This window comes from Nesoenas mayeri (assembly GCF_963082525.1).
Source record: "Nesoenas mayeri genome assembly, chromosome: Z".
Taxonomy (NCBI): domain Eukaryota; kingdom Metazoa; phylum Chordata; class Aves; order Columbiformes; family Columbidae; genus Nesoenas; species Nesoenas mayeri.
In genome coordinates this window covers 1,309,149-1,329,446 of record NC_137542.1, presented here as the reverse complement: position 1 = coordinate 1,329,446, position 20,298 = coordinate 1,309,149, and the positions used below count along the sequence as shown (strand labels likewise).

The window sequence follows — 20,298 nt, the reverse complement described above, 5'->3', positions numbered from 1 at the left end:
TGCAGGAGACCAGGCTGCAAGAACCCACCCCAGCGAGCAGAACCGCAGCAGCCCGGCCCCGGCGGAGCCCAAGGGAAAGGGAGAAGTATTTTCCTGGTCTACGTTTTACACTGGTCAGCGCTGATCTGTAGCTGGTGACAATTAGAATGGAATCCAGTGTCACAAACCTTGTTAACCAAAGCTGACCTGTCTCTGCAGAAAAAAAGAAGAGACAACACTCCAGTAGTCTCTTTCTGAACCTCAGACATCTTTACTCAAACACACACAAAAAGTGCTGCTTACCTAATGAGCATGTACCTTTAAATAAAACATTCTGTAAAAGGTTTTACACACTATGAATGCTGGCACGCTTATCTACATATATTTACATGAATTCCAGAGTAACAAGCATGCCAAGCTGCCATTTCTTGTTTTAGCATCTTATCCTTTCTATCTCTGTAATAAGGAAACTCAGCATTTTAAAATTAGTTCTGCCAGACATTCATATCCTCAGGAGTTCTTAAAAATAGCTAGGTGTATTTTTGACTTAGATAAAACTTAATATAACCCTTCTGAAACACCTTCATATACACTAGCATTCTTGCCCATTCTGATTTAAACTAAATATAAACCCTTTGATTTGCATCCAAAAACTAATGATATCTGATTTCCTTTCTATTAAAGAACATTCAAATTCTATAGCTCCTTAATGTGCTAAAATAAAAATATAATTAAAGGCTACTTTGAGGAATGTTCACAATTAGTACCATGAAAATACTGATTCAAGAGGATCTTTGAAAATAATTTAGCATCTGGCTACCTGTTATAGCACGACTAACATTTCCCTTTGGTCATTGCCTTGTGACTATTTGCCACATTCAGAGGAGGCACAACGACTACACTAGAGATTTACGATTGATTTATGCCAATAATCCTCCTGTCTGTCCTCTCCAGGAAACAGAACAGGGGTATGTTCCAATCATTTTCAACTCTGTGACAGACATAACAATATTTTGCAATAAATAAAATTGTTCCATAATCCTGGTCCACCTGAATCATAAGGATGAATTTTTCTATCTCTAAACTATGCTGCATACATTATATTTTAATCAGTATCTTACGTCGCTGAAACCCACAGTTCAAACGTAAAAAACCTGCTCTGCAGTTAGGTTAAAATGAAGTCTTTTAAATATTTTAAAACTGTGGCCTTATACACAGGTTTGCTTTTAATGTTGTATCATTGCGCAAAAGTAGGAGCATCTTAAAGGGTTACTTAACTGTCCTATTTATTATCCCATCGGCACTTGCTTTGCTTCTAGATTCTGAAAGTGTAGATGTTATGCAGAGTTATTTGGGCGACAAAATATAAAGTCTAAAGTGTATGTTCTTGCACTACTGCAGTTCTTCAGATTCTCCTGGTTTGGAGTCATGTCTCCCAATTATTCTCAATTTAAGCAGCTAGTTTCTCACTGATTTGAATATTTCACATCAGAAACAGTAAAAATCAGTAAACAGTAAAATCAAAATGCAATCTTTGCACTGCACAAGGGCACGAATTGCACTATTTCTGGTTTAATTCTTGCCTTCTTTGGCGGCAGGTTTCAGCCACTTAGGGATCAATTCCTCAGCTGTTGCTACAAAGACAGATTCTCTAGTCTTAGGAACAATTGCTGAACTGTCTTCTGCAGAGATTTCATCCATTTAGAGGTCAAGGCCTCAGAAAATGACAAACATCTGTCTTCAGGAATGGAAAGGTTCCTGTAAGATTTCGTGCAGAAAATACACTATTTCTGATAAACATGAGGAAAAAAAAAAAGAAAGGAAAAAGAAGAAAAAAGATCAAAACCAAACAAAAATCCCCAAAACAAATAAACAAACAACAGCAACAGAAACGCAAACAAAAGGGAATGGTAGAAAACCAATGACTGAGATGCAATTCCCCTTTTCACCAATTGTGCTGTAACATTTCAGTTGGCATCTCAAAATAAGTCTCTCTTAAAGCAAAAATGGACCAACCACAAGGGCTGGTTGGTTCACTGGTTGCTTGCCTGTTGGTTTTAAAACAGCATTTAAGATATTTCAAAACATCTACAAAAGCATGTTACCAATATGAAGTAGCCACATAAACTCTACATGCAAGAAGTCAGAGAATAACAATAAATCAAAGGGGTTGTTTTACCCTAAAAATCTTAACTTGGAAATGCACATGATATTACATAAACACTGTAAACGACAAAAAGCTAATGAGAAATCAAAACTGAAAAGAAAAGCATACAGATGTAGGGTATAAGGTTAATCTGCTATATCACAAGCATACCAGATCCAACGTTGCACAGTTTTTCCCAAATCTCATGAGAAACAGGCTTGGAAAACGAATTTTGAAATCTAGCTAAATATATGGTTTACTTTCTGATGTGCTTGAATAAAGCAGATTTTATAAACTGCATTTGAGGGCACCCCAGGATTTTTGCAGAAGCAAAAATGAAACTGTCTGATCACACAGCTGGAAGGAAAGCTGGATCTGACTGACGACAGCATTTCTTGTGAAAATGAGAAGTTAAATTGAATAGTTACATTTCCTCCTGTCACAATTCACACACCAAAGCATAAATATTGCCTGCTATAAAGAAGGATTATTGTCAAGCTTTTGGGAAGACAACAGCAGGTCATCTCATGAAGAACATTCTGTTCTCCTTTTGTTGTGACTATCAGTGGTGTTATTTATCAATGAACAGTCATAATTAATGCTGGCACTGCTAGCCACATGCATGTAGCTTCAATCTTTCCCCTTTATTTCTGAGATTGTTGTGGTGTCTCTTGCTATGAATTTGGGGAAGACAAAGTGTGCAGAACACTCACTAAGTGAGAATTCAACTTTGCCTTCCAAGACTGCAACATGTTCAGCAGCAGGTTTCTAAAGATACGTGACACTGCAGTTCAGAAATCAAAGAACAAGAAGCTAAAATTAAAATGTAATTATTTTCCACCATGTAGTTCAAGTATTCTTTCAGAGAGAAATTCACAGTACTTGGAGAAAATTCAATTTTGGGGCTTTAAGCAGAGGATTTGGAGAAGGTTCTGGAGGAGTGAAGAGTCACAGACTTAGAGCCTGAGACTGCTCTGAGACAGTCCTGGGACAAATCTTTCAAACTCTGGTTTTAATATCTAACATATCTGCCTTAGTAGCTCTGTGTAAGAATATATATCAAAATGCTAATGTCCTCTAATGTCCTCCCAGACACCAAGAATTTGGAGCGAAAATCTCCAGGGTCAGATGTGTTTTCTTGCATTTCAATGTTCTTTGTGAGCTTTTCTTCCATGAACTCACTGAATCTCCTCTTATGCCCACTAAAATCTCCACTAAGAATTGAGTTTTACATGTCCAGTTTCCTACTGAAACACCTGTACCATGGGTAAAAAAAAATACATATGTTCTCCTTGCATACAAATAATCATACATTCACATTTTTTTTTAATATTTATAAATAATGTGAGTGATGCATATAACTGAATTACAACATACAATTCAGAAGCTGGACAAGTATCTCTAGCTTGTGGTGCATAAACCTTTGAGCATCTATTTTTAATGAATGTCATACAAAGCTTGATAGAAAACCAGTATATCTAGGGGAAGAATATACGTAAAAGCTTATTCTTGCACCAATAAGTGTATTAAAATTTCAGTTTCAGTGACATAAATTTCAGTGCAGTAATTTCCTAAGAAGCTAAAGAGCCTTCTCAGTTTCTGTTACCGTATTTGAGATCCGAAATCAGTCAGGTAACTCCATCAGGTAAGCATGGAAAGGTCCTGTGCAATACTATTTTTACAGTTAAATTTCTACTGTGTGCAACCTTTTCTCTCTCACAAGGAACCTATTACTGGAAATCTAAAATAGGTTGTTATTCAGATTTATCATGCCCACATTGCTGTTCAGGAAGTGGATTATTGACTTATCTAATTTTAAATATGAGCTGCAGTTGCGTGAAGAGTCACTGAGTCAGCCCATTGTGTTCCTGTGGGTGAATACCTTTTAGGAATCCTTTCTGCATCCAAACCAGGTGTGTGCTCCATGTCTCAGAGCAGAACGTAAAACACCAATATGTGGCCGACAGGTAAAGCCTGGACACATCTAATAGAGGAGTTTTTACTGCTATTGTATTTAAATGCAACTCTGGTATTTATCCCTCAACCAGTCAAGGAATAAAATAAAAAGGACCACAGCAATTGTGTGAGCAAGAAAGCCTGAATCTTCATGGATAAAGCAAATCTATCATACCTTCCTCAGTTTGAAACATTCCAAAAAAAGGAGGAAAATTAGCTAGCAGAAAAATTAAACCAATACTAGCTAAATCTTATTTCTCCTCCTGTGTGTGTTTAGCTGGCCCTACCTCCTTTTCCTTCATGCTTTTGAGCCAAAGAACGTCTAGGTGATTTTAAGCAGAGTTTAACTAACATTTACAACTCATACCTTAGTTGTAACTTATACTCTCATATAAATTCACCCAGTCAACATGTAACTTCCACAACATCATGCTCACCTCCACGGTCCCGGGCTGCCAAATTCTGTCCTCTTTTTAGTGTAATGTCCAGCTGGTACATTCCGGGCTCCCCAGAGGGAAAATCTGCATTACTCTTTCCAAGCACCTGTATTCTCTGGAGGGGAAAAAAAAAATACAGTAGCTAACGTTATTTAAAGTTTTGTGTAAGGTATTATTTTCTTTGATATCACCATCCTGTTGAACTGCAACAAGGCTGTATCCCATTCCCCCACATTAGAGTAGGTTTTTTTTTGTTGTTTGTTTATTTTTTATAAAAAGAAGGTTGACGTCTCAATGGTTAAATTTATAAATTAAAAAGGTGGTTGAAAAAAAAACAATTATTTGACTGCTGCCCTTAGTATGGCAACCTCAATTTTTAATTACATTCACATACACTACTGGCCCACTAGAGCAGAGTAAGTAAGAAAGAACAGACCCAAACCTTCCAGCAATATTTGGACTAGTCAGTACCAGTACCCTCAAATCCTGTATTTATTCAAAAGTGATAAGCTAAGCATTGAATAAAAATATGTGAGTTATGATTTTGACAGCTACTGCAGTATTTTGCAAGATACGTATTTTTTTTTCCATGGAGTTATGGGGGAAACTGCAGTGGCAAAAGGAAACCATAACGACATAAAATGCAGATGTAGGTCTTAATTTCTAACACATGCCTTCTTAGCCTGCCTGTATACCAGGGAAAATATAAGATTCTTAAAGTAGTTATTGGTATAAATTATATAAGAAAAAGATAAAAAATAAAATAAAATAAAGTAAGTCAGAATAAAAGAAGCTTTCTGGACAGCATGAATAGTAACCACATTTCTGTCCCCAATGACAAAGGATAGAAATTATATTTCTGAATATGTATAAACTTTTGCAAAATAGTTTTTAATCTACCTCTCTATAAGAGCATCTAATTACAGTGTATGCTTGGCACATCACATTTAATTTTAAGACTAGAACAACTGTATCTATTATACATTCACAGTACACACAGGAGCTTCATGTATTATACACACGGAGCACCACTGTTACATATTCTCATGCTGGCAGCTAAATCTTTTAAGACCAGTGCTATTAATATTTTATTATGCGATTAAGGGTCTCCTGCAAGGAAAAAAAAAGCACCATGATAGCAAAGTCTCAGAGAGCATGTGTGCTAAGCACTACACCGCTTCAACAACAAACTTCGGCTGTTTATCTTCCTACCACCCCCCTTTTCTTTTTAAAGTAGTAATAAATCCAAAGCATGAAGGAAGGCACAGAGTAAATGCATTTTAACATATGGTTTATTCTTGTTATTCCAGAGCCAGGATGCTGAGCCCTGACACATCGACCTTTGCTGCGACACGTCACATAGTGACATCTCAGCATTGAAACTGTCCAAAACTACTACAATTCAGAGAAAATGGGTAGATGAGCTCTGATTTGGCAGGGGGGATGTTGTTCCTGAAATCTCTCAATGTTTGTCTTCTAATTTTGTCTTCATAAAGGAACCGCTGAAGTGTACCTGGAGCTACCAAAAGACCTTACAAGACTCTTGCAGAAGGCACCCATCACTTTATTTTAAATGACTAACATCTCATTCACCATCTCTTTTTCTTTTTTTTTCTTTCTTTTTCCTTTTTTTTTAAAAAAAAGTGCACTGACTGCAGAAGGATATGAGGTTGACAACGATGAATTTCTGCCCCACCTCTGCAACATTTAACATCTAGTCCAGTGAGAAATCAATTAAAAGTTGCAGACTGTCCTGATCCTCATCCCAGGCCCTGGCGCTCATTGGTTCACTGTGAAAGAATAAACTTGTTCTCTGAAGTAAATAATAAACACCAAAACTTCACTTCCCCTTCCTTGCCCTTTTATTAGAGCTTGCAGACACAAGAGAATTGCAATGTGTCCCAACATTTATAACCTTCTCCCCAACTCTTTCTCATGGCTTCTCCCCGTTTCTCCTCTGAGCTACAACACAAGATCTACATTAAAATCCCATGGTTTAAGCCTCGTCATGATGCTTCCTTTTTTCCATTTCTCACCCCTTTATCGGTGCTTTTCCTTCCTTTTTTGTTGCAACAGAACTTAACTTTCTTTTAAACATTTTCATTAGTTATTTTTTTCAGAGAGCTGCTAAAGGAGGCCAGAATCACTGAAACAAGCAACGTACCAAGCCTACAGGGCATAAACAGCTACACAAATGAAATAAAAAGCAAAGACATATTAACTACTCCTAATTATTACAAAGCCAAATCAGCATTTCTGCATCAGAACAGCAGCATTTCAAATACGCAATTAAAAGTGGGAGTTGCCACAATAAATGCAACTATCAATAAATCATTTTTCAGCCACCTTGTAAAATTAACACGTTCAAAGATAAAATTGCAACTAGATAAAAAACAACCACTTTTGCATGGTCTGTGGTTATGAACTGAAGTGAGAAATATTTAGATAAGAGACTTGAGAGCATCTGTGAAAGCCCACAACCACCCCAGCCATGGAACAGCTCCAAAACCAAATTTTCTGAATACCTAGATTCCAGCTAATAACGTCAAAAAACAAGATGTATGTAGCTAGAAAGGAAAAAAAAGATCATCACAACTAGAAGTTTTTGTGAGCCACAAGGGTGTTTCACAAGGGTGAAGGGACTTGAACACAAGCCCTATGGGGAGAGGCTGAGGGAGCTGGGCTTGTTCAGTCTGGAGAAGAGGAGGCTCAGAGCTGAGCTCAGCACTCTCTAGAACTACCTGAAGGGCAGTTCTAGCCAGGTGGGGATTGGGCTCTTCTCCCAGGCATCAGCAATAGGACAAGGGGCCATGGGCTTCAACTCTGCCAGGGGAAATTGAGGCTGGAGATGAGAAAGCAATTCTGTGCAGAGAGTGGTCAGGCATTGGAATGGCTGCCCAGGGAGGTGCTGGACTCACCGGCCCTGGAGGGTTTGAAACTCAGACTGGACATGGCACTTAGTGCCATGATCTGGTCAATGGGCTGGAGTTGGACCAAGGGTTGAACTTTGACGATCTCTGAGGTCTTTTCCAACCCAGTCCATTCTGTGATTCTGTGATTCTTACTGAGTGCTGCGGATGGTGACACCAAGCCTGACAAAGCAAGGGCATGACTTCACTTTTAGTGTCTAAAATGTACAGAAGGTCTTGAAATTACTTATATTTAATCTTTAACAAGGTTCCAGATAAAGACCAGAAAGGCAACTAACGCTATTTTTGTGTATACAAAATCTCCTGTGGGAAGGCAATGCTTGAATTAATTCCTTCAGATTAACTTTTAGTAGTGGTCTGTCATTAGTTTACTTTAGAATGTTCTTTCAAGCTGAACTACAACTAAATTTTGGACTCTATAAATTCTAATTTTATGGGAAATTATCTGTTTTAAGGGAAATGTATGTGTAGCTGAGGAGAACACAGAGCTCTCACTTGCCACGCTTTGGTGGCCCCTATGAGTGCTACTTCTCCAAGCATCTGTTTTTCCAAGAACTATCTCCATTTACATATACTCATCTGACATCTGAAAAACAGGTATTTCCAACAAAGCCAGGAAGCAGAAATAAAAACATCTTTCAGTTAGGTTCCAATTCTGTTATTCACCTGGGTTACTTACCTGCTCTAAGTCAGCAGAACCCTTTAACATTAGAAGGGTACAAAAGGCAAACCCATGATGGATGGGGATGCTCCACCAGAACAACTACCAACAAACCGCAGAATGGGTAACTTCTAACTGGAAAACACCCAGTATGGAATTTTAAGACAAAAATTAAAAGACAGCATTACTACATGAGTGTGTATTAAGCATAGTTATGGAGCTAAGCTGTTAGTGTAATGGTGTGAAATAATATATTTGCTCACTTTTACAGAAGCTCTGAGGTTTGGACATGTACTGAGTCACCTGCCATTCTGGAGTCATGCCCTGGCCATGGCCACGTTATGGGCCACATGAACACCAGTGCAAAGAGTCTGTGCATCCTAGCATCAAAAAAACACCCAAAAAAATCAGTTTTGTGATGTCTGTGACTAGTATCAATGAGGCGTTCCTGCTATCCAAGCTAACACGAAGCCCAAATTATTGTCAGGAGGGTAATTTAAGGTTTTGATTAAAAAAAAACAAAAACAAAACAAAAACCAAAAACCACTATTTCTGTGGTATATAAAAATAAAATTAACTGAATTTTCTCAAAAATATTCCCAGAGCAGCTGGAAGCTCTGGCTACAGCTACATCATGAAGCTGTTCACTGCTAAACCCTCTGCGATTCAATAATGTGCAAAGTCAGGCAAGTGCTTCCACCTCTGTTCACACCACGAGAGACACTTCGCTATGTTCTCCAGATTTAGCAGCTCAACGACTAGATGAAAAGACTATTTTTCACAGCTGAACAAATATCGAGCATGTAGAAGGACTGTAAGGTAGCTGACGGCTACGTATATGTAACTGCACACCAGTAATAAAGGAAAAAACATGTAATCCTTTTGTACATCCAATACTTCAGTCGCAGGACATGTTCAGTGGTCAGAACCCAGTCCCAGCTCAGCACTCAACAAAAATGATGCTGCTTTGAAAGTGACAGGATGGCCAAAATCACCACCATTCTGACATCATTTAATTTTTCACTGTTTGTTTAAAATACACTGTAAAACAAAATAGATGGGGAATATGACCATGGTCAACAAGCCTTGACAAAGTCAGAGGTAAATCCGCTGAAGTCAGACTAGAAATGTATGGCTGAAAGATGAGAATTGGTAATATAGTTTGTGCTGTCTTCTTACAAACCAACTTTCAGGCTAACTCATTAACTTCTCCCAGACTGAGACTACGAAGGTTACTACCATTTTTTGCCACTGAAATCTATCACTTTTTTATATCACTTTAAACACCAACATTCTCCTTCAAAGGTCTTAATGTTTCAAACAATTAATCAGCTGAAACAACCCAACAAACCGTTTTGCTGCTCTCCTACAGTTTATAGACCGTACACTAGCATGACTCTGTGTCACCAATTCAGGGGATGTAAGAGATTCAAGGAACTCTCTGCTGCAGAACACAACATCACTTCAGGGGAACAGATCCTAAAACTTGATGTAGTTTGGAGAATGGAAAATATTCGGCAGTTTGAAGAAAATAATTTAAAAAAAATGTACTCCTGTAATATAGTCTGCCTTCCAAAAAGGAAAGAGAAAATAATCATTAGTAATACAGCTTTAAAACAAAACACACACGAAAAAACCCAACCAACCAGCCCTAAACCAACCAACCAAAAAAACCAACAAACACCACCACAAACAAAGAAACAAATCCAACCCAAAATCTAATACTTTCCTGTGCTTAAAAGTATAACCTGAAAAGGCATATGAGCTAGATAGAAGTAACAGCGTTTCTGTAGACATTTAAAAGACAGGTTACAGCTCTGTCCATTTGCTGTTCTGTATCAATATTCTGACAGAACACACTGATAAGATAAGAAAAAAGTACTTATTTTTTTCCAGCATAAAACAAAGGCATAAACCAGCATTTCCTTTGCTAGACAAAGGAAAAGGGGAATGTAACACAAGTCACATAAAGGAGTGGCAAGGGGAGCTGGAGACCTGATTGCCCTGACTGTCCATGTGCCGGAGTTGTCATCAGAAAATTGGATAGTGAAACAAAAATAATGAACTGGACATTCTTTTCATAGCTCCGCACAACAGGTGAAATGAAATCAAAGTGTCCCGCGAAGAGGAAGCAGCAGAAAGTCCGCAGCCAAAGGTTCACCACATGGCATGAAGTATTACCAGCTTTCAAACAGAAAAAAATAGTGAAACATTTGAAGCAACGTAACTGTGTCTTCAATATTGCATAAGCAGAATTTTCCACTCCAGTTACTGCCTGGCTCAAAGTGATTTCTTCGGATCATCTTCATTTGTCAGAGCTTCTTGCTCTGGAAACACCTGCTTGCAAGAAATCAGGAGATTCTGAATATCCAAGTGGCTGCAGGTTCCTTGTCAGTGCAGCCAATGGGAACTGATTGTGTTTCAAAGTTATGACAATAAAGTGACAAGCAATATTCAATTTTGCTGAAAGTGTCTACCAATCTAACTTAAGAGTTATGATGATTGTGTTCTACACAACACCTTGTGTGTGACTGTTCTGGTTGACGGCAAGTCAGGAAGAACTGAGGAACTTTGACTAAAAACAGTTATTCAGTTCGCTTCACCTCATTAATTTTCTTTTCCCTAAATAAAAAGGTATAATGTGAATCCATTTCAATAGCAATATAAAAGAACATTCAGGAATTTTGAATATAGTTGGAAATATGCAGAAGTTATTAGCAGCATTTTATATGCACTAATAATGTGCTTTTTGATTAACCATGTATGTGCTTTGGATGGGACCAGCTACTTTTGTTAAAGCTTGTCACATAACATATGTTTCTCATAGAAAAGACACGAGTATCTATAACGGATGTGAAAAGACTCAACTGTTGTTGTGAAGATTTTGAATCGGATAAAATGTACTGAGGAACTGTAAAAATCAGATTTTGCACATGTGCTCTTTATCACATAATGGCAACAGTGCATACAGGCTGGCTGGAAATGTCTGGATTACCAATAACTATGATTTCAAGATTATTTATGCTGAACAAAGACATTTTTAAAGTTTGCATTAATCACGTACATACAAACATTTTTACGTATGTTGTTATGCTCTGCATATGACTGTCTAGCTCATATTGTCACAAAATTCACTGTGTCTAGGGAAGAGTCACAAGCACATAAAAGATTGAGCCTCTTTTGGCAATGACTGAAAGAGCTATTTAATCCACTTATTAAAGAAAACCTTTAAGAATCAAATAGCAATACTGACCACTTACATCTGCAGAATAATGTGAATATTTTTGTGACATCTATGCTAATTGTTGCTCTTTGATTTTATTTGAAAGCGATCAAAAGCAAATGCTCATTTTCATAATCAAACTAGTTACTGCCAACAGCTTGCTAGATTTCCTTATGAAAATGTAATTAACGATGCTGAAATTGTAATAAAATATGTGTAAGAATAAAATATGGTAGCATATTAACATTTTGAAAGTTTTGGTGTTCAGAAGTACACTTCAAATCACTTTGAAGGACTAACCCTGTCTGGCAGCAAAGGAAACCAAACAAATACCAATATTGACAAAGTGATGAGAAGAGATTCCACCCAGTTTTTCCTCCTTCTGTCTGTCTCCATATCCTGTTTTGGAGCTGGAGAACTCAATTTAATGCCACTTATTCATTCAAATCTACTATGAAATTTTACTGCAGTATCACTAAGGTAGGAAAGCAAACGAAAAATAAAAACAAGTAATCCCTTCTCCACCAAGATTATAAATTCATTATTGAATAAAGCAACCACAGCTTCCTTCCTAGTTTTGCTACACTCCACCCTGGCCTCCCCGCCCTCCCCCATGTTATTATCCTTGCTTGTTAGATCACAAATTAAAAGCTCTTGTCTGGTCTCTTCTGCGAAAAGCAGCTGCTGTAACGATGCCAAATCCTTCTGGGGTTCTCGGTGTTTCTTACAGACACAATAGTTCACCTACATGCAGCAAATGGTACGCACAGGGATTTAGACAGCAAGCTTTTCAGGGACTCAAGTCTTTGTTCTCATATGTAAGTGAGGGTGGGTAACTCTTTGCTGCATTTTCCAACTCCATTTCCTCTTTTCATCTTTAAAAGTATATTGCCTCAACCTCTTTTTAACAGGTTCTGTTAGAATTATTGCAAAATCTTTGTTTCCCCTTCTGTGGTACTGCTTGGATAAATCAAAGCTTTTTAATTTACTATTGATGAGCAACTGTTTTGTAGAAGACATGACTTTAAAACTACAATATTTGGTATTTTAGCTATAGAATTATGAATTTGGAACTAGAGTTTGATCAATATTGTAATTACAGAAATATTGGTATCAGTCCATTGTCTTTAAAGCTGCATATTTTTTACCAGTACTCCAGTATGGCTACTGCTTTTAGCTAAATGTGCTTTTGCTAAAAATTCAGCTGGTCTAGCACTCAGACTTTACTCTCTGAACAAAGTGATTTGTTATATCCAATTAGTTTGCTCTGGAACCATTTGTTTCAGCACCTTTTTCACTGACAATGCTTCTCCATTAAACCAGGACATGGCACATCCAGAGCAGGTTCTTCTCCAACAGCCCCCGTGGTGGGGCTGATGTGGAGAAACCCCTATGGTCCTTTGCAACAGGACCAACCTTCCCAAACCATAACAGGAGCAGCCGGTTGCTGGGGATGAAGGGAGCGATGGGTTGTCTACAGTTCCCCTCTGAATAACATTACAGACCAGAGCTGGAACAAATTAAGTAGTTGCGCTGGATAAACTGATGCAACTCTGATTTGACACGTCTAATTAAAACTGCAGACTGGCACAACAGCTAGAGTATTCTTATTGCTTTCTCTTAAAAAACATCCTCTGTGACAGAGAACAAGAAAACATTCTACTTTGTTTAACAGAAAACTATGTTCTACAAAAGATACTCATATTTCTAAGTCACACTTTCAGCTGTTCAGCAGCAAACTACACAAAACGTTAAACAAAAGTGGCTGCAACCCTGTAAATGTGTACACAAATGCACACATATCTGAATACAAATAAACACACAGCACCACTAGCCCTCTATCCCTTCACAGCACTGAGCTAGGTTTTAATTCATGCAAAAACTGATACTGTGAACTGCTATTTCAGAAAACCAACAACAAATTTACTCACAACGTGGTTGCAACACCCAGTATAAACTGAAGTTTTGTGTGTATTGGAGGAAAACGTTTTCTAAACGCGTTATCTAAATTGCCTTGCCTTAACAGCCTGTAAAATTCAGATGCCTATTTCTGTAAGACTGAAAGCAATGACAGCAGAAAAATAACTCATTCCTGACTGTATATAGTTATCTGGCATTATCTCTACTAAAGAACAAGAAAAAAGCTTTATTTTCTGACATCCAGAAATAACTTCCTTTTCAGAAGCAAGATACAAACCAGGAAGATCTGCTATTGACATGTTCCTAGTACAAAACTTCTCCGGTTAAACCAGCACTACTGGAATGTACCATAAATACCTTTACAGAATTATCTTTTCTCACTGCATAGAAACTTGCAACTGCACTGAAGACAGGCACAGGGTTTCAATATGGTCTCATAAGTACAATTACTCACCAGGGACTTCAGACAAATGGGGCAAAGATGTTTGCAGGCAGCAACTGCAATCAGGGGCACTTTGATCTTAAGAAAATGCTTCCAAAAACTGGAAATTACATTAATCCCAACCCCTATTCGGGTGAAGTTTACAATCAAAAACGTAGAGTAAGGCTCCCCACTAGTGAAGGTCTCAAAGTCTCTGAACAAGACCAAGAGTGTCTAACTGTCCTTGTTTTTTTAAAGGCATTTTCTTGCCTGATTTTTAATATTCCTTATAAAAGCTGGTCACAGAAAGGCTTCCTATTGACAATGGTTAAACTCCTAAGTCCACAAATAGTTAACCCAAAATCCAGGGTAAGCACTGCAACAATTAATGGCGAAGTAGAATCTCCTAGAAAATAAAACAAAACAACACACAAATCACAACTTGTAATGAGAAGGACAGTCAAGTGTTAACCATATAACTTTTGTTCTTCATTAGGAAAGTCTACGAACATCTAAGACGAACATCTAAGAGGTGGTTATTAGTTCTGATAGGTTTATGCACATTACTATTTTTCCCTAAGAGACCCCACAGCCTTTCAGGTATTATATTGTTAGTGAAAGCTCCTTAATTCAACCAAAACATCTACTGCGTAACCTCTGATAGAAGAATAAGGTGCAAAGTAATGACCACAAACATCTTCTGCAGTCATTTATCCAACTGCTAAATACCCATATTGGAACATCTGGGGGAATGAGACCCTCAGCCCACCTGCAAGATGCCAGTTAAGGAATAATTGAAAGTTCCTAATTTTGAACATGACAAAAAGTAGGTACTTTGTACTGAGGAGATTTGTAATGCTATTAGGCTTAACAGTCTGAAAGAAACCATAATTAGAGTCATTAGATGTTCTTCCGATCTACAGCAAAGCCTAGATTGGTTGCATGATACGTTAAGACACTCTCCACATGTCTTGACCCAAAAAAATGTTTAAATACAGGAAAAAAATAATTGATGCATTCCACAGACAAAAGCTGCAATAGCCACACATGTAGATAATTTTCACGTTAGTGATGACCAGCAATGCAGAATTCCACATTGGGAATGACAACTGATGTTGACATGGGAGACCATGGTCTCATGATACAAGATCACAGCGTTTCACTGGGGTGAACATTTTCACAGTTGCAGACCTTGATATACTGATCAGGCCTCTCAAGAACTTCATAGAAGCCCCAGTGATGGCAGACAGTTGGCATTGTCATTCTGCAGCCCTCAGAAATAGCTGGGGATGGCAGAAAACACAAGTTCCAGAGTGCAAACAAAGGTGGTGAGATATGAAAAAGCTCTAACCAACTCAGAGAATCTACTGTTCCCAATGGAGAAATCAGCTGTAGGGTGGAATATAGCTTTCAAGGACAAGTATCTGTTGAAGAACAGGAGGAGGCCCAGTCCTCTCACAGCAAAACCCACTGTTGCCTGGTCCATAGAAAATCAAGCCAATCTTTCAGAAACCTGACTGACTGTTCGCATTTTAGCTCCATCACTGGCTGCTGTAAGATGAAAATGCGATAAAGCAACCAACTCAGAAATTCTCAGAAAGGTCCTGAAATGCTGTGAAAATGAGGACTGGACTGTACGAGTGTCCTTAAGAATACATCTGGATCTCAAACTGATTATTAAATATCAGAGGGGGGAAAAGCCTTTGCAAACAGAACAGACAAAGCCCACCCATTGTACTGATTTCCTAAGTAGGAATGAACCTTCTGTGAACAGTGGGATCCACCAAGGGCACATGTCTCCATCATCACACATCAACTTGGGGCCAGCATCACCGAATGCCGGGTAAAGTGGGAAAGTGCTTTTGAATGAGCATTATCCAGTGCATCTCTGACAAGTACCAGAGAGTGACAACTCCCAGCTCCAGGATAACCCCTAACGTCATAAATAACTGATAAAGGCCAGAGAAAACGGAAGAGAATGCCAACAGCTTTCCAACAGAATGCCTGTGTGCTCCACAGTGAAGTAACTATGAAGCTGTGCAGGCGAGGCAGCAGCAAATGTAGAGCATTTTCCCACAAAAGCTACTACATATTTTCTTCTGGCACTTTGCATTGATGGGGTTTTTTTCTAAAATATATGTAAATGGTTATTAAGCTGCACATTACAATGCCCAAGTTTCAGGCAGGGAACTTATGCCTAACTTTTGATAATTTCTGGAGGCTCTGTATCAACCTTCTTTTTTTGCAAGTGGATACAAGTTCTCTTCTAGTCTTCCAACAGCTTTATTTTTTTTAGTAAAACACAATTTAAGAGAAATCCATTTATTGAAAAGTGTGCACAGCCTACAGGTTTTGAGCAAACAGTTCTCAGTGGGTGTATGGGGCACCATCGCTACTCTACTCCATCAGTTACTGAAGATCTCATAATATTGTACGATTAGACATGGTCTGGTAACACAGCTTTGTCATCCAGAGAGGGATGAGGAAAGCTGAGTTATTACCTGTTTTAGCCCTTGTGTTTTTTACAGGAGCAGCTCATAGTTCAGGAATTGACTCTTGAGAAAGATGCTTCCCATCTCAATTCGTAAAGAGATATATTTCTGATTCATTAATAGTTTTTAAATATAGTCTATCATTACAATGATGCCCAAGGAGTCCCAAAATTTTGCAAGTGGTGAAAACTGCTCCTAAATGACGCCAGTAATAATGAAGTACATGTGAACCATTATCATTCTTATCAACTCTCAGTTTCAGAAAGTCTTCCTAGAATGGGGAGAACAAACATAGGTAATTGTTGTATTTCAGCAGGGAACTGCTCACCTTCTCTCACAAAATTATGCTATGAAAAAATTTTTGGTCCCTTCCATAATAAATATAATGCCATTATAACAAAAAGCATCATGCACAACTCTCAAAAGATTAATTTGTTTTAGCATCTTCAAGTAAAACAAGAGTATCAGCATAGTAATTGAGAAATTTCTGGAAGCAAAATAATATGTGAGTGCCCACAAAGCTAGCATCATCCCAACCAGGGAAGCTACATGTGGAAGGAAGATACCAAAATGTAAATCTAAAAATTCATATACAGTCGGGACAATTGGAATAAACATTCCCATCAATCTACATCTTCTGACAAAGCCGTAACCTAGTATCAACAGGTCAGTTCTGCTCCAATGGCTTCAAACAAGGAACAAGACCCCGTCAGCTCAGAAGAACCAGCACTGGTGACAGGGGAACGTGGTGGACAACACCTAGACCTTGCCGATCTTTGTGATGCACATAAATACTGTGAGATTATTTCTCCTCCCTGGAAGATTTTATGAACGTGACAGGGCTCCGTTGCACAGCTGCACTGGCACAGTCCCTGCCCAGCCACCACCAGCACCAGGTGACAACACCTGGTGAAGGTCCCATGAGAAATTGAAGCAACAGACACCTCCAAACCCCAAATGCCTGTTGTAAATTCAGTCACACTGTTGACCAGTAGCCTCTGCTGAGGTCTTCCACCCCAGGCCTGGGCTGCAGGCAGAGGACCTGCTGTTCCAACACAGGCACACTGATGTCCCATCAGAAGGAGAGGACATTGACATCTTGCATTTCTGTCACTTAGCCCCATAGTGAGTCTCACAAAGGGAAACATAACGCCAATTTCACAAGGTAAAATAGAAATTAAAAAATAAACAAATCAACCGACTGTTAAGTACTGATTTTTAAGGACAAGTGAGGCCAAGGATTTGGAGAAATGAAGTGCTCTGGCTCAAGCTGCTGCTGGAGAAGCGTTACCCCAAGAGCTACTCCTTCTCCTACAGCATCCATGTCACTGTGGTAGCTCCATGTCTGCCTCATTCATCACTGTTGACTTAAAGTTCTTCAGTTCAATTGCACTGACACATGCCCACACACAGCAGAGTAAGGAGAATAATTGATTTTCATCCACAAGCAGAAAGAAATCCCATGTATACTCCCAGATAATTAAAACTGTCTCAAATGTAAGTGGGATCCCAGAGGAGACACTTTCTTTGTGCTACAACTGATAGAGTCCCAGCTGTATGTGCATGCTGGTGGTTTCCCTAGCTGGGTTGATCTCTTCAAGGAGGATTGCCAAACAGAATGAAACTTCCACACTCAAGGCAAATTGGTCAAGTGTGATGAAACTCACTGTGGGATCATCCTCCCTGATCTCATTTCCTACTCTGTCCACAACTTTCATTTTTATTTCAGAGGGAAACTGAGCAAAAACTTTCTAGAGGCACAAGTGAGAAGCACGTACTCATAGTTCTGGAGCTAATATTAGAAAAGAGGATGCCACTCTTCATTAATTACTAAATAACTAATAGTATGTGAAATATTTCTAGAGCAAATTTTATTATTATTACCTTACTTGTGAAAAACTTTATCAACAGGCTATCTTATCCCATGGGAACATGGAGCTAATTACTGGCCTCAGCCTTTACTTACCATAATTTCCTACAATTGTTTACAAAATTATCACCTCTGACTGAAAGGTAATTAAAAAAAAATATACTAAGTGCATAAAAGGCCTTGATAAACTGATTAGAGAGTATCACTTTAAAACCTATTTTAAGTGTAAAATATAACCCTAGAAAAAAGGTAATTAAAGGGAGTTTTGTGTGACCACTCTTTCCTTTTTTGTCAGCTTATTTTCAGTTTTAGGAGGTCACTCTTCTTCTCCTCCCACTCAACACTACTGGGGCCACACCTGTTTTTCCTATATTATATATTTTCAAATGCTGGAGGAGGTTGCCCAGGGAACACCCCTGAAGATACCCAGCACCTGCTCTGTCATGGTTCTGGACAACCTGCTCTGAGCAAGAGGTTCAACTGGGCCATCTCCAGAGGTCCCTGCAAACCTCGGCCACCCTGTGATTCTCTGTTGCTTTGAAATATCACAATAAATGAAGTATATGCTGCCCTCAGCTACCTCTCCTCAAAGCATTCTACGCCTGGTTGGATGGGTTGGCATCCAGACTGACATCCGCCTCTACCCCTTCAGAACAGAGTTGGTCCAAGATACCAAGACACATATAAACCCTGAAAAATTTAAAACAACTTTATATATATATGCCTTGCATTTATGCTGTAGTGCTGACATACAGTGTGACTCAAACCTTTCCCCTGCACAGTATAGAAACACGTTATTTTCAAAGGTGCAGCAAGATGTGTGTACAACAATATAAACATGAAGTGGTTTCCTGCGTGCACTTAAAAGTGCATTTACCTGCACTCTCAACATCCCAACACTGCAATCGTTTTCAAAAACACACAAGAAATGCTTCTTTAAGCAGTATAAATGAAACTAATTAGATCTGACTTTCATCTGTGCAGAATTACTCAGTTCCCAGGACAAGCAAAAAGAACAAGCACTCTTGTGCCGTTTTGGTTTTAAGAAGATTATTGGAAGCTACACAGGCTGTCTGAATAAATTTTTGCAAGCGTACATGCACTTCCACTCATGAGCACGTGATGAAAAGACAAACTAAATGGGGAAATAAAAGCAGTCTGTAAGGGGATGAAAATACAATGAAAACACTAAAATTATATACTTTTTCTGTTTAAAAAGACCCTAAAATTCCTAAAACTATCCAACCATGAAACACCAAAATTAGGTATGTGTTTTGTTTTTCAATTTTTTTCCAAGATTAAGTCTCAGGTAGATGCAGCACTATCCTAATTTCTGACTGCTAACACTTCTGTCATCTCTACAGAAATTTGTAATATCACGCACAGAAGTCCTCACACTTGCCTGAAGAGTGCAGAATTACACCGCAAGTTATGTCAAACATGACACATGAAGGATAAGTCAATTGGGAACTAGAGACAGATGTCACATCCATGTCAAAGATGATCTGTGAACGAGCTGTCTCTGTTTCGAAACGAGATAAATACCTGAAGCCAACATACATGCCATATGCCTCATTCCCTCAGAAAAAAATATTATGTTCAGTAATCATACTTAAAAATATACTGTTTATGTTTTCACAACAGAAAATCATACTAAAATATTCTAACTTAATTTTCCATATTATTCATAATAATCAATTATGTAAATATACGCACACTTCAGGTAACATAGGTTATTCAGAAGTAGTTTTATACTTAAATTCTATGACAAAGTTATATTTTCAATTTTGGGAAATATAACAATTAGAACATGGCATTTGAATTGTCTTGAATCAGTTTTAAAGCAAATACAGCAACATTGTCACTACCATAAAATAACACTAAACTGCTCCGAAGAGGAACTTCCTTACTGTTGCTTGTGCTCAAGTTCCAAAGACCGAGGTTATGAAGATAACACCGGTCTGTTAAATTAAAATGGCAAAAGCATTTAGAAAATAAGATTCCGGTTTTATATTCAAAGCTAGATTTACTGACCAAGTGCTGCCTAGATGTTTAAATATGCTCAATTACCATCAAGGAGTGACAGTGTGTTACAGCCACAAATTCCACAAACAGCTCAGTGGGAGAGCAATTCAAAAGGAGGAATGACGGTCTTCAAACTATCCAACATGCAAGTAATTAAATAAACCAACTCTTCTGCTAATGTGGAGAGTTCAGCAGAAGAAAAACAACACTGAGATCTCAGAAAATCTGAACTACTGCA

The 20,298-nt window shown here is 38.3% G+C and overlaps 1 protein-coding gene across 1 annotated transcript in view; it reads right to left on the bottom strand.

Moving 5' to 3' along the window:
- MCTP1 (multiple C2 and transmembrane domain containing 1) overlaps window positions 1–20,298 on the bottom strand; it is a 273,536-nt gene that overhangs the window by 166,684 nt on the left and 86,554 nt on the right. Inside the window, exon 2 of the mRNA XM_080362212.1 lies at window positions 4,519–4,633. Within this exon, the coding sequence (XP_080218338.1) occupies window positions 4,519–4,633 (115 nt within the window). The remainder of the gene's footprint in view (window positions 1–4,518; window positions 4,634–20,298) is intronic.